Source organism: Mus pahari, chromosome 15 (genome assembly GCF_900095145.1).
Source record: "Mus pahari chromosome 15, PAHARI_EIJ_v1.1, whole genome shotgun sequence".
Taxonomy (NCBI): domain Eukaryota; kingdom Metazoa; phylum Chordata; class Mammalia; order Rodentia; family Muridae; genus Mus; species Mus pahari.
This window is the reverse complement of record NC_034604.1, coordinates 81,260,864-81,275,753: the sequence shown is the minus strand read 5'-3', so window position 1 is coordinate 81,275,753 and position 14,890 is coordinate 81,260,864. Positions and strand designations below refer to the sequence as shown.

Genomic DNA, 14,890 nt, shown 5'->3' with positions numbered 1-14,890 from the left:
TTCACTTATCTTACCAAAAATTAGCTACATAAATTTAAAACAATCCTATTTATTCATTTAATAGTGACTACAGTGGTAAATTTTACCCTAGTTGAACAAAACATGTTTTTAAATTTTTTCAACTTTGGAATTTGTTCAAACAATGTCTATTTAGAGCCTTCTTATGACTTTTCTTTTAATGCTTAAAGTATGAATATAATATTGTTAAGTGCTGTAGCATTTTTAATCTATTTTTTTAAAATGTGTAGTTGAAAAATATACACAAAATTACTAGCTCTATAAAATGCATTGCCTACCAGGGTTATGCTAAACTGTGTTAAATGTAAACAGAAATTGTATTTACTTCTGAGAGAGCTTGCATTGCTACTGCTCATTTGAGTAGATGCTTATTATTTCAATAACTGGTCTTTAGGTAATTTCTTTCTCACACACTTGAGAGGTTTGATACTTTTCCAACAGTAACAACACAGAAGCATTTCTCTTGTGAAGAGATACCCTTAACTAAGCAACTACATCAGAGTAGTCCTGATGGCTGATTTAGAAACCTCTTTCAATTATGTGGCAATATCCTTGAACCATTTCTGTATGAATAGCACATTGTTCCCAAGCAGGGGCTTGGTAACTAACTGTGAAGTGATTATAAAATATTCTTTACAGATTAACTTAAAATATAAAAATTCAGTAAGACAAACATTATTTGTAGTTATAATGTTTCTTTTTTAAAAGATGCCATGTTTAGGCCCAATACCTCTGAATAAAATTTCTGTTGTGTGTCCAAACAAACAGTACTATTTGTTTTTGGAACTAACACTACTGTAAGTGTTGGAATTGACTAAGGCCTCACTGCTGTCTTTCATAGTAAACCTCCACGTGGGCTGCTTCAATCATCTCCCTTGGGGTTCTTTTACGGTTTCTTTTGTTTCTTCAACTCATAAAGCAAAGGAAATTATATATAAAAATTATTATATATATGTTTGTATTTGTATATATAACATATATGTGTATCTATAAATTATGTATGATTATGTAAAATTATGCACATAGTTTTAATTAGATATATAATTGAATATACATTTATATAAGCATATATAAAACTATTTTAAAAAATAACTTGCCAATATAAAACTAAAGGGCTTTGACCAAAAATAAAATTTTTTATAAACAGATAATTTAAAAATTATCTCTTAAAAACAAAGACTAGGCAGGAGTTAAAAAACTGTGACCAACTGTTTCATAGGCTCAACTAATCTTCCAAAATGTAGGTTTATATGATATTTTTCATAATTAAAAACTTAAGTTTTATGTGACTACACTAAAATCCTGAGTGATCAAATCCTTATCATTTTCTCTTTTCCATCTTTGTAATAATATTATTTTTAGATCATAATACCTGGTAATAACTTTGGTATTATTTATCAGATCTCTGGGATTATAGATCATGTAGGTGATTTTAAATATCAATTTGGTGATTATCTATATATCATAATTAGCTATGTATAGCTGAAAATAATATACTACTGCAAAAAGCAAATATCAGATATGCTGTATAGAAACAATAGTACTTGATGTTGGAAGAGCACCTCTTTCAAAAAGGGATCAGCTTCAGTTACAAGCATTAAGCAAATCAGTGGGACCAACAATATCTCTTGACATATCAATTCATATAAACTTTACTTTCTCCTTAATATTTTAAGTTTAGACAGTATACAATAGAGAGACGAATTCCTTAATCAACTGAGCAGAAAATCCTAGATTAAATGTAACTCAGCTATAATTTCTAACAAAAAGTGACTTCTTGACATTAACTACCTGTAATTGAATATAAAGACATACATTTTCCATTACTCTTCCAAATCAGTACTTATTAATCAAATTTTTCATAACTATGCAATACTAGAAAATAGGTAATATTTTTGTCTATTCCTTGGTCAATAAACTCTGCTAACATTATTTCAAGATAACTAAACTTAGAATGAAGTTATTGCCTTCTGACTTTAGAATTAATTTATACTTTATTCAATATCATGAATACCTAATTTTAATTTCTAGAATTTGAAGGACAGATGTGATCAAAATCATCTTATATAATCTTATAAAAGTGTATCTGACAATTTCAAAATATAAACAGAAAAATATTTAGTTTCTCATCAAATTGTAGTTCCTCATGTATCATAGATCTGAATATATATATAAAGAGATGTATGGTGGTGCTGAAGAGATGTCTCAGTGGTCAGGAAAGAGTGATGCTCTTCCAGAGTACCCAAACTAAATTCCCAGCACCCACATCAGGCAATTCCTGTAACTCAGCTCCAGAGAATCTGTCATCCTCTTTGAATTCCTACACATATTAACATGCACACACACATATCAAAAGGGGGCAACATTTGAAATGTAAATAAGTAAAACAATTAATGTTTTAAATTAATAAAAATAAAAAATAAATATGAGCAGATATGTATCATAAAAATTACTTTTTGTCAATCACATTATAATTAATACTGTAAATTAGGTACCTGTAGGTTGAATTATATTTTAAATCCATTAGTGAAGTTAACTTTTAAACAACAACCATAACCAACTCTTTGGCTAATATACTTATATAAAATAATCACATATTTCTGATTACAAACACCTTGTAGCATGGAGTGATTAATGAGTAAACTTACAGTATATCTTTCTTGGTATATATAATTAAGAAAAAAATACTTTTTTGAAGAGGCTATAGCAAAATTTATACTGAATTTCATAAGGCTTCTAAAAAAATTTTTCATTTTTAAGACTTTTTAAAAAACAGAACAAAGTTTTAGGAGTATATGCAGATCATAATCATTGTGTTAAACATGCAGACAGGCACCAGGACTGGAAATGGTCCAAAGACCATTATCATAAACTAATGAGTCATGTACAACAAAGAAAATACAATGTATCTGAAAGATTATATATTGAATAACAGTAGTATCTGTAAGCTTCTATAGGTAAATGTTACCTACAGACTAGCAAGCGATACTTAGCACAGAGCTATGAGAAAGAAAAGGCTTGTTAAAAGAAGCAACTAAGACATAAACTCTATGTAGAGACTGACATGCATACAAGACAGAAACTGCCAAATAGTCCTTGCTAGAAAGCCTCGTTGAATGGGCAGTCAATAATAACAGAAAATGAAAAAAAAAAAAAAAAGGAAAGAAAATAAATCAGAAGAAAAAGGACACAAAGTAGACAGGTGTAGAGGTGGGAAGAACTAGGGAGAAAGAAACCAGGATGAAAATAACTTGTATAAAATCCTAAAGAATAAAAAAGATTGAAAGCATAAAAGCAAAATAAAATATATATAGCTATAAAAATAAGAAAAGAAAAATAGGCTTAGAAGTTCATAACCAACTTCAAATAGTGAACATACATGAAAATTAATCTGACAGTTCCATGAAGATGTTTTCAAATTGCAGTTATCTCGGACAATTCTGCTATGACTTCTATCAGTTAGGCATAATACAAGACTGCTAGTACCCTCCAGTAAAGCTGTTCTCTGAAAACTTTGTACAACCACATCTCAGTTCAACTAACTACACCATGTTGGAAATATTTTGAGTTGAATGATGATTGTAGAAGATAATTAAGGCCATGCTTCTAATCTACTAAGAGACAAAAGGGCTTACTTAAGAACATCCTGTCTAAAAGAAAGGTGGGGACAAAGATGGAGCAGAGACTAAAGGAATCAATGACTGGCCCATTCCATGGGTAAGCACCAATCCCTGATACTATTAGTGATACTCTATTATACTTGCTGATAGGAGCCTAGCATAATTGTCTTCTGAGTGGCCCCATCTAGCAGCTGACAGAAACAGATGCAAATCCCTGCAGCCAAACATTGGATGGAGGTCAGGGACTCTTAAGGAAGAGTTGGACTGGGGATTGAAGGCCCTGAAGGGGGATACTGACTCTACCAGAAGACCAACAGGGTAAATTAACCTTGACCCTTGGGAGCTCCCAGAGACTGAACCACCAACCAAAAAAGAGCAAGCATGGGCTAGACTGAGGACCCCAGCACTTATGCAGCAGATGTGCAGCTCAGACTTCATGTTATCCCTCAACCATTGGAGCTGGGGGAAGGGGGCAAGGACCTGTCCCTAAAGGTGTGCCCTAACTGTGGAATACATTCCCCAATAGGGCAGCCTTATCTGGCATCAGTGAAAGAAGGTGTGCCTAACCCTGCAGAGACTTGTTATCAGGGTTGGGGGATACCTGGGGGTGGGGGCTTCCACCCTCTCAGAGGAGAAGGGGAAGGAGTGAGGGAGGGGCTCTGGAAGGAAAGTACTGAGAGGAGAGGATTGGGGGTCGGGCAGTGATTGTAAATAAATAAATAAAATAAGAAAAGAAAAGCAGATATTAGTGAAGACTGTACCTAAAAACATTGGTAAAGCTGTACACTTTTTATAAATTCATTTTTCTATATAAGTAAAAATTAATAGGGGAAAGCAGGACAGAGAATCAAAGATGAAGCTTGACTCCTTTGTAACATTAACAAATATCAGCACTGGTGAGATGATGTAAAAAAAAAAATAGAGAAAGGATAATTAAAATCAAGATGCTAGCAGCTATAGAAGCAGTAGACATTTAAGAGATGAAGAATTTTTAGATAACGATTTGAACTAAATTTTTAATTTTTGAAAAATATAACTTACTAAAACAAACACAAAATAGTCTAATTATAGATCTACTAAAAACTCAATGCATAATAATCTTCCCAAATAGAAGATTTGAGCATGAATGACTTCATAAACAAAATCTATCAATAAGTGAAGAATTAAAGGCTTTTGCTTAGAAACTGAAAACAGGATAATGAGTACAGAGTCAATAAATAAATATTGTTTGCATAAATCAACAAGAATGAGAAAAATTTTTTAAATATATGTAACATCTACATTTTCACTAAAAGGCAATAATTTCATAGCAACAGTATCAAAATTAGGTCTCTACCAAGCAAAATTAAAAAAAAAAATAAATGCAATTCATTGTTAGTATATAGATTACTATAAAAAATTAACCTGCTCCTAAAAGCAACAAAAGAATAAATTTCCTAAGGATATTGTTGAAAAAATCAAACAAATGATTCCATTTGCACATTTTTTAAAGGTAGAAAAAAATTTGTATGCAGACACAAGATAGAATTATAAAACCACCAAAAATGAAAAAGAAAAGTATGTCAAGCCATTTTACTGGTTGATTTTGTGTGTCAACTTGACACAAACTAGAGTTATCATAGAGAAAGGAGCCTCCCTTGAGGAAATGCCTCCATGAGATCCAGCTATAAGGCATTTTCTCAATTAGTGATCAAGGAGGGAGGGCCCATCCCATTGTGGGTGGTGCCATCTCTGGGCTGGTAGTCCTGGGTTCAATAAAAAAGCAAGCTAAACAAGCCAGGGGTAGCAAGCCAGTAAGTAACATCCCTCTNTGGCCTCTGCATCAGCTCCTGCTTCCTGACCTGCTTGAGTTCCAGTCCTGACTTCCTTTGGTGATGAACAGCAATGTGGAAGTGTAAGCTGAATAAACCCTTTCCTCCCCAACTTGCTTCTTGGTCATGATGTTTGTGCAGAAATAGAAACCCTGACTAAGACAGCCATCAAGATCCTTCAGGAATGTTATCAAAAGAAACATGATTGACAACATGACAGAGCTGTCAGCTAGGTTCTATTTCAAGATTCGATGTGGATTTTTTATGTAATAACACACTGGGCTATTGTTTAATTTTGTGTAATTTCTAGATATGTGTTATATTCCATAATTTAAATTTGAACAGGGCTGGTGAGATGGTTCAGCACATACAGGTGCTTGCTACCATGTCTGATGAACATAGTTTAATCTTAGGACTCACATGCAATAAAGAGAGAAAAGAGTGCTTGCTCTGAGTTGTCTTCTGGTAGTCACACCTGTGTCATGGCAAAAACAACCCCAACCTTTCCTTTCCCAACACCCAGAAAATTAAAAATAAAATGTTAGCAGGCTAAATGAAATAAATGAACAAAATCACCTCCATAAAGAGACTTAGGATAAGTCTTAGTTTTTCTTTAAAATGTAACTATGTATACATGACTGCACATATATTTGTTTAAAAAAATTAAAACACTATAACATTATAAGTTATATGTACACTGTATTACAATCTACCTTAAATATAACAATATTTGTTATCTGTTCTTGGCATTGAAATAAAAATGACAAATAAACAGTAGCTAGGTGTTAGAATTGTCATTCTCACTTACCTCCAGGAGACCCGACAAGTACTTCCCACAAATCTCAAGTGGCTTTGAAAGAGGAGAGTGTGCACTCCACCCAGGGAAGGCAGTGAGGTGAGCCATCCCTGCTAAGGTCCTCTCCAGTGAAGGTAAGCCATAGAAATGGGGAGCATCTGTGACTCTGAGGCACTGGAGTAGCTTCAGAGACAGCTGTGTTTGGAAAACGTAAAACAGTTCCAAGCATTTCCTATTTGTGAAAAAAAGAGGAAACCCACAACAGTAAATGTTCAGGTACTCTCTTAGCAGCTGAGGATGTTTTTAATCGTGCATTTTCTAATGGTAGGTTTTAGAAGCACAAAAAAAACTAACGCCAAAAGTTAATAGAGTTCACCTCCTTAAGGTCAACCACAAAGCAATCTAATACAACTTAAAAAGTCCCTACCTTTTGTTTTTTGTTTTTTTTTTTTTTCAAGCATTCAAACCTCCTTCTCTTCCTCCTCCCCTTCCCTCCCACATAACCACTACTCTGGTAGTCCTTGGTGACTAGCAATATAATATCTACTGTTTTTCTCCAATGAGAACCAAGTTTGCCACAAGGAATTTTTCTTTCATCTTCCTAAGACACGATTATGCTTATTGCAACTTTAAAATTACTTTATATACTTTCCTTTTTCCTAGTTGCTTTTTATGGCTATAAAGGTTAAACCCAACAGTATAACTAATAAAATCAACATGAAGAAAAAAGGAATTCGGTGAAAAATTAGGTGTTCTCATAGACACTTCTTTTGTTAAAGACCAATTTACACTTAAAGTGATTTTCAAATAATATTTTCTTCAATAATAGATTCCTCATAGTGGAGTAAATTCATTCTGGTAGTGTGCTCTTTGCCAATACTTATCTCATTGGAGAAAACAGTGGATGTTATATTGCTATTCTCAGGCAATCATCTGAACTACCCAGAAGTTATGTGGAAGGCAAGGGGAGGAGGAAGAGAAGGTTTGACTTAAAGGAAAAAAAAGGAACATTTTAAATTGTATTAGATTGCTTTGTGGTAGGCCTGTTGAACTTATATATAAATAACTTTTAGCTTTAGTGTAAATTCTTTGTGTCACTAATTTTTAAATAAAATAGTATTCAGTCTGTGTTTGTGACTATGTATCTACTTGCTCCCTTTCTTAAGCTGACTAGACCTTTTCCAAGTGGTGACTCTGATCCTAAAGGAGTATGTTCAGATATCTGGGCCTGTGTGGTATGGCTGCACATTCTTTATGCACTTTTTCTGCTTCTTCCAGCTGTCTTTACTACTGTACTTCTCAGCATAAATGTATGACATTGCATTTAAAAGAAATAAATGTACTTTGAAGATTCATTTAGAAAAACAGAAAGAGAAGAACATTTAGGCGAGAGTTCTTCCCTCTGATGAAAATGGGTAAGAAGTGGAGTAAAAGATACATCAGACTAAAAGTTCAAAAGGAAAGGCAGAGAGCTGAGATGACTCTGCCGATAAATCAGCTACAAAGCAATCAATAAATGGAAAGAGGAAGAAAGTTTAAAAAAAAAAATCACAAATAATGTATATTTTAAACAAGAAATTCTAATACAACAAATGAGTCAAAGAAGTCACAGGGGAAATCAAAAAGTACTTAAAGACCAGCAAGTAAGATAATATACAGGGAACGTAATTCTTAGAAATACATAAACTATAAAAGAGGCATAACGAAGAAATAGAAATTCTTAGAGAAGTGGATGAATCTGGAGGATATCATCCTGAGTGAGGTAACCCAATCACAAAAGAACACACATGATATGCACTCACTGATAACTGGATACTAGCCCAGAAACTCAGAATACCCAAGATTCAATCTGCAAAACACATGAAACTCAAGAAGAAAGAAGACCAAAATGTGGATACTTCAATCCGTCTTAGAAGGAGGAACAACAAAATACCCATGGAAGGAGTTACAGAGACAAAGTGTGGAACAGAGACTGAAGGAAGGACCATCCAGAGATTGCCCCACCTGGGGATCCATTCCATAAACAACCACCAAACCCAGACACTATTGCAGATGCCAACAAGAGCTTGCTGACAGGACCCTGATATAGCTGTCTCCTGGAAGGCTCTGCCAGTACCTGACTAATACAAAAGTGGATGTTCACAGTCATCTATTAGACAGAGCACAGGGTCCCCAATGAAGGAGCTAGAGAAAGTACCCAAGGAGCTGAAGGGGATGCAGCCCCATAGGAGGAACAACAATATGAATTAACCAGTACCCCCCGAACTCCCTGGGACTAAACCACCTATCAAAGAAATCACATGGTGGCACTCCTGTCTCTAGCTGCATATGTATCAGAGGATGGTCTAGTCAGTCATCACTGGGAGGAGAGGCCCTTGGTCCTGTGAAGGTTCTATGCCCCAGTATAGGAGAATGCCAGGGTCAGGAAGCAGAAGTGGGTGAATTGTGGAGCAGGGGGAGGGAGGAAGGGATAGGGGATTTTTGGAGGGGAAACTAGGAAAGGGGATAACATTTGAAATTTAAATAAAGAAAATATCTAATAAAAAAAATCTCCTAAAACTCACATGTAAATAGAAAGAGTCAGAAGCGGATATTTGCACTCAACCAATGGGCAGAAGCTGCTGACCCTGGTGGTTAAATTAGGGAAAGCTGGAAGAAGCTGAGAAGGAGGGCAACCCTGTAGGAGGACCAGCAGTCTCAATTAACCTGGACCCCTGAGATCTCTCAAACACTGGACCACCAACCAGGCAGCATACACCAACTTTTATGAGGCCCCCAACACATATACAGCAGAGGACTAATGGGTCTGGGTTCAGTCAGAGAAGATGCACCTAACCCTCAAGAAACTGGAGACCCCAGGAAGATTAGAGGTCTGGTTGGGTGGGGGGTGGGGACATCCTTGTGAAGACAGGGGTGTGTGGAGGAGGTGTGGGATGTGGAACAGTCAGAGAGTGGACCAGTGGGCAGGGGTGGGGAATAAAATCTGGAGTGAAATAAATAAATAAATGACAACAACAACAAAATACCCCCAAATAACTAAAGCAATCGTTAAAAATTTTAACAGCATAGCACCTGACTTCCAATTATGCACAGTACCATGAGGGAAAAAAAAAAAAAAACAATCAAAAAAACCAACATGGAATTGGCATAAAAAGGGACATGTGGGCCAATGGGACTAGAAGTTATAGAAAACAACCCCAAGCAGCTGTACCAACTTACTCTTGATAAAGGAACTAAGACCTAATTAGGAAGACAGGGCCATTTAATAAGTGCTGGGAATACTAGATTCCACATTATAAGAATGAAATTATATTTATCTCTCTCACTTTGTACAAAATCAAAATGAATAAAGTATTTTAATGTTAGAGCTGAAACTTTGAACCCACTAGAGGAAAACGTAGGAGGAACATTTCAACTGTTCTGACTGCAGTGAAATGAATCTCAAAGTCGATCATCTGCTCAATAAAAACAAGAGCAAAAACTGACAAAATGGAACTGATTCTCATTAAAATACTTCTGTACAGAAAATAACTCTAGAAATTATCTACTGCTGGATTGTTTGGAAAGCTTTCTTTCATTCTGCAGGCTACATATGTGAAGAGACAGCCTGTAGAATGAAAGAAAATTTTCCAAACAACCCAGCAGTAGATAATTTCTAGAATATATAAAGAAGCTAAAAAAATTTTAAAATGGGGGCTGGAGCAATAGCTCAGCGGTTAAGAGCACTGACTGCTCTTCCAAAGGTCCCGAGTTCAAATCCCAGCAACCACACGGTGGCTCACAACCATCCATAACGAGATCTGATGCCTTCTTCTGGGGTGTCTGAAGACAGCTACAGTGTACTTACATATAATAAATAAATAAATCTTTTTAAAAAATTCTTAAAAATACCAAAAAGACAAATCAATAAATAGATAATTAAAACGAACACACAATTTTCAAATGAAAGTCATGGTCAATATGATGGACAACATATGATGGTCAATAAAACATGAAAAATGTGCAGCATCCTTAAGTCACAGAAATTTAAATAAAAATATGTTGAGATTACAGCTCATACCTCTCAGGATGTTGTGATAATGTGGTATGTCAAGTACACTCTCAGGAGGAATTGAGAATTGCAGGAGGGGAATAAGTATGACCAACATACAGTATATGAATTCTCAAAGAATTAAGAACTTTGCATTTCCCAGATTGTTAAGAATGGAAAATTTTTTTAAAGTGTTTCTTCTGTTGAGAATTCTCTTTTTAGTTCCATGCTTCATTTTTAAATTGGATTATCTCCTTGATGTTTACTTTTATGAGTTCATTATATCCTAGACATTAACTTTTTTGTCAGAGGCATAGCAGGTAAAGATTTTTTTCTCATTCTGTAGGGTGCCCTTTAATGTTCCTTGATGTTCTTTGTTGTACAAAACCTTTTTAGTTTCATGATATCCCATTTACTAATTGCTGGTCTAAATGCCTACACTATAAAAGTCTTGTTGAAAAAGTCCCTTTCTTTTGCCACTTCATATATTACATACTTTATCAGACTCGGTTGTAGGTCTATGGTAGGGTCCTTAATCCATTTTGAGTTGAGTTTTGTATAAAGAGATGAAGCTCTAGTTTCAATCTTCTACATGTAGAAATCAGTTTGACCAGTAACATTTGCTAAAGATGCTGTTTTTTCTTCAATATGTACTATTGGCCTCTTTTCAAAACTCAAATAGCTAGAGGTGTGTGTGGATTTACATATAGGTCTTCAATGCTCAGTGACTCTTTTGTATCATTTTTATGCTTGCATTGCTGGGTTTCCTACTTAATCATTAGCAATCAAAAATATCAATTCTTCACAAAACCCCAAAGGACTAGGTTTTAAGAGATTTGTGAATAGCTGAACGTGAAGGGTGAAACACCCAGAGAAGGCATGAAAACTACATATCTCACTCTTCCAGTCTTCCTTGAGTACCCTCCATCCATAAGCTTTGTCATAACCTTTTAATAAACCAGCAAATCTAAATACATCCACAAATTCTATGAGCTATTTATATGAACTAAGTAATCCCTAGAGAAGATGGTTGATATTCTAGGTAATAACTGGTGTGCCAGAACACAGGCAGCACAACTTGAACCTGCCAATGAGCATCAAAAGGTGAAAATAAGGATATTCTTAAGACTGTCTTCAACATGTGAAACAGATGGAATTTCTGGGTACTGTGTCATATTAAATAGAATTAGACAAACTCAACTGTTACTCTCTGCAAAGAGAACTATTTGTTTCTTGGTAAGGAGAAAAGGCACATCAAAAGTCCTCTGTGTTGACCATAGTGTGAAATAAGTTCTCTGTGTTGATCATAGTATGAGAACAGAGGAAAACGTTTTATTTGTCCTCCAACACATATACATTCATGTTTATAATGTATTAAAGAATATATATATATATATATATATATTCTTTAATACATTATATATATATATGTATATGTATATATATATATATGACAACCAGGCTCAAACAGATTGAATCTACCTGCTGAATAGTTTTTAACCTCTTGATTTAAAGAACTAGGAAGTCAACCTTTGGAAATCGAAGAAAAGTATGCTTTATATAAACATACACAAATAGTAAACAACAAAAATGATACCTGTCAGAGACTGTCATGAAAACCAGTAACAAGGAATTGAGAAGATTGATCAGTTCTTTCTGGAGTTGCTGTCTAACAGCAGTCCGGACGTCATCTGTTTCTTCTCCTTTGTGTGACTCTGTCAGAACCAGCAGGTCTAATAGTGGATTTGGATTCTAAAAACATAAGCATTTTTAAAATATATAATTCTTTGATATAAGTTGCTTCCTATAAAAGTTTTTGGTTGTTGTGTTATTATCTAACTAGTAAAACTGCTAACCCTGGTCTTTAACTGTATTCATAAAGACATTCTAAATTCAACACAGTCTTAATATATTATGCTGACAAGAACAAAGTGTATCCATTACAAAGAACTGAAGGAAACAGAGGTACAACAAGAAATCTCGAAGGGAAGCACATTCAGCTCCATACTCTTGTCTTTGTCTCTGTCACTAAAAATATAAACAGAATTAAATCATGTGTTTCACACAAAACTGACACTAAGTGAAAGACCCACTACTCAACACTTCCTTACTCTGAGTACCATTTTCCTTTACTCCTTGTTTTGGTATCTGACTGTTCCTTGTGCATAAGGACTTACATACAATACTATGTATGGCTACTCAGTGATTTATGGTTTCCCTGAGCTGAAACAAAAAATGTGTACATGTCTGATTATGACTCATATAAAAACATATAAGTCATGAAATTACTAAGACAATACATTGTTATAGTTTTAAACCTTTTGATATATTGCCATATTGCCCTTATCCTGCCTCCCCTAAAAGTACTGATGTATATGACTAAGTAGGATATAAAAGTCTAAAAGTATATAAGTCAATGTTGAGGGTTATTACTGCTGTAATATTTGGCAATATGATAGATTAAGAAGCGAATCAATCTTCTACTTTGTAAAATATGTCCAGTTTACCAACTAGAAAACTGTACCTCAAGGTATTTGAAAGGATTATTTCTAACAATACTAAGAGTAGAAAGCATTATAAGGTGTTAGCAAGCACTGCAAGACATATATACATTAACGATCTTGGTGTCAGAGACTATGCTAAAGAGGGAAAAGACAAGATTCAACTTAACTTTCTGAGTAACTACAAGATCTCTGTTTTCACATCTGTCTTACAGAGAGGATATCAAAAGAGAAATAGGGTCAATCCCACACGTGCAGAGCAAGTGGCATCATCCTCCAAATCTAGTTAACTCTCCATTCTTAGCACTGTGTCACATCACTTGTGCAGAGAAAGTAATCAAATCGAAATGTAGCTACTGTTCTTCTAAAATCCTTCATGTAAAACAATTCAATTAAAAAAATGCCTACATTGTACTTAGCTAAAAAACTGAAGACAATCATCAAATCATTTATATTATGGAGTATGTTGAGAAAACGTTAATCAGATATGTAAGTCTAAAAACAATTATCAGTGGAAACTTTGAGAAAGAACTGGGGAGGGCTGTCACGGTTTTAATTTACATTACTAGGCTTTATATCTAAGCAGTACTTTTGCCAAGCTTTTTATTTATATTGAGCAAAAAAATACACCTGGGACAATTAAAATTATCTAAATACAGGTACAAACCCATTTTTCTCCCATGAATAAAAGAAGCAGGACATACACTTATGTTATTTTTTTTTAAATCAATATATTTTCAATAGCATCAATAGCCCAAAGGGTAAGACAGTTATATGCCACTGACTACCATAAGTAGTGATAGAATGAACAAACTAGTCACACTAAGATTATCAAATGTCTATACTTCACAATAAGGAAACAAGTAAAAATTAATGTATACAAGTAAAAATTATACAGAACTGATATACAAGTAAAAATTAAACAGAAACTACTCATTGCTATACAGCTACTAGGTATTTATCTAAAAGTAAGATTTATCCCAAGACTCTCAATCCTACTAGCAAGCGGTTTCTGCTGGTGGACTGCTGAGACCTTTCACCCTTTGCATCCTCAGTGCACATGCTGACATTCAGATCTAGTGAACTGTAACTAAAGCACAAGAGGGAGCTGGAAGGATAGCTGTGCTAATGTGTCCTGACCATAAATATTCAATCTCTCACACCTCAAGCTTCTGTCTTTTCATATTGGTATTCAATCTTCATTTGAAACTACTGAGCCTTCATTCTGTCACTGCTGGCCTCAAAAAAGCCAAATATTTGTACAGTGATGGCTCACTTTCTTTGTTCACCACAGTCATCATGTCTGTGATTATAGGCTGTGCAATGCTTCCAGTAAACTATGGAACCAGGGCATGTTACAAGAAAGTCAACAACAATAAAAAAGTAGTTCTGACTAGCCTCCTCAAAAGAAAGAAAAATGTGATTTTTCAAAGTAAATTCCTTCCCAAACCAAAAATTTGAATTCTTTTAATATACTTACATGCCTAAGAAGTAATTCCAGAATCCAGTTTAAAAGTTCTATTGATGGGTTTTTTCTTTGTTCCTTTATTAATTTATTCAAAAAATGTATGATATCTATTAGCAGTTTCTCATCTTCAATGCAAGCAGGAAGTACTTGTAAAAACCTACATTTCAGAAAAAGACAGTTATCATGGTTCCTAGCTCTTCAAAATACAAACATCATCACTGTTCACAACTGTGTACAGTCAACACAAGCACACTATTTTCTAAGATAAGAGTCTAGATGCTGAGAGATGCACAGATGAAGGGAACAGGGCATTAGCCTCCCATAACCCCAGCATAGTGGAGAAAATATGTGATGGTGAAGGAGAATGAAGAGACAACTAAGTCACCAAGAGAAAAATGCAAAAAATCTACACTTGCCTACCATGTAAAGAGCTCCAGGTTTACCCAAAATAAAACAAGTAACTTCAGAAAAAGTGCTAAAGGGGATGCCAGAGCCAAAAACATTCCCTCTACCTGTGTATTTTCAAGCTGGCAGTATCAGGCTTCACTAATATGAATTGTGACTTCAAATCCAAGTCTGACAAATTAAGAAAATCAGGGTGCAAAAATAAGGGGAGGGGGAAGGGGGAAGGGAGGACGGGGAGGGG

General features: G+C 34.7%; 1 protein-coding gene across 1 annotated transcript in view; it reads right to left on the bottom strand.

Annotated features, from left to right (window-relative positions):
• Rttn (rotatin) overlaps positions 1 to 14,890 on the bottom strand; it is a 152,734-nt gene that overhangs the window by 68,591 nt on the left and 69,253 nt on the right. Inside the window, exons 26-28 of the mRNA XM_021214290.1 lie at positions 14,257 to 14,401; positions 11,873 to 12,027; positions 6,258 to 6,477 (exon numbers count right to left, since the gene is read on the bottom strand). Of these exons, the coding sequence (XP_021069949.1) occupies positions 6,258 to 6,477; positions 11,873 to 12,027; positions 14,257 to 14,401 (520 nt within the window). The remainder of the gene's footprint in view (positions 1 to 6,257; positions 6,478 to 11,872; positions 12,028 to 14,256; positions 14,402 to 14,890) is intronic.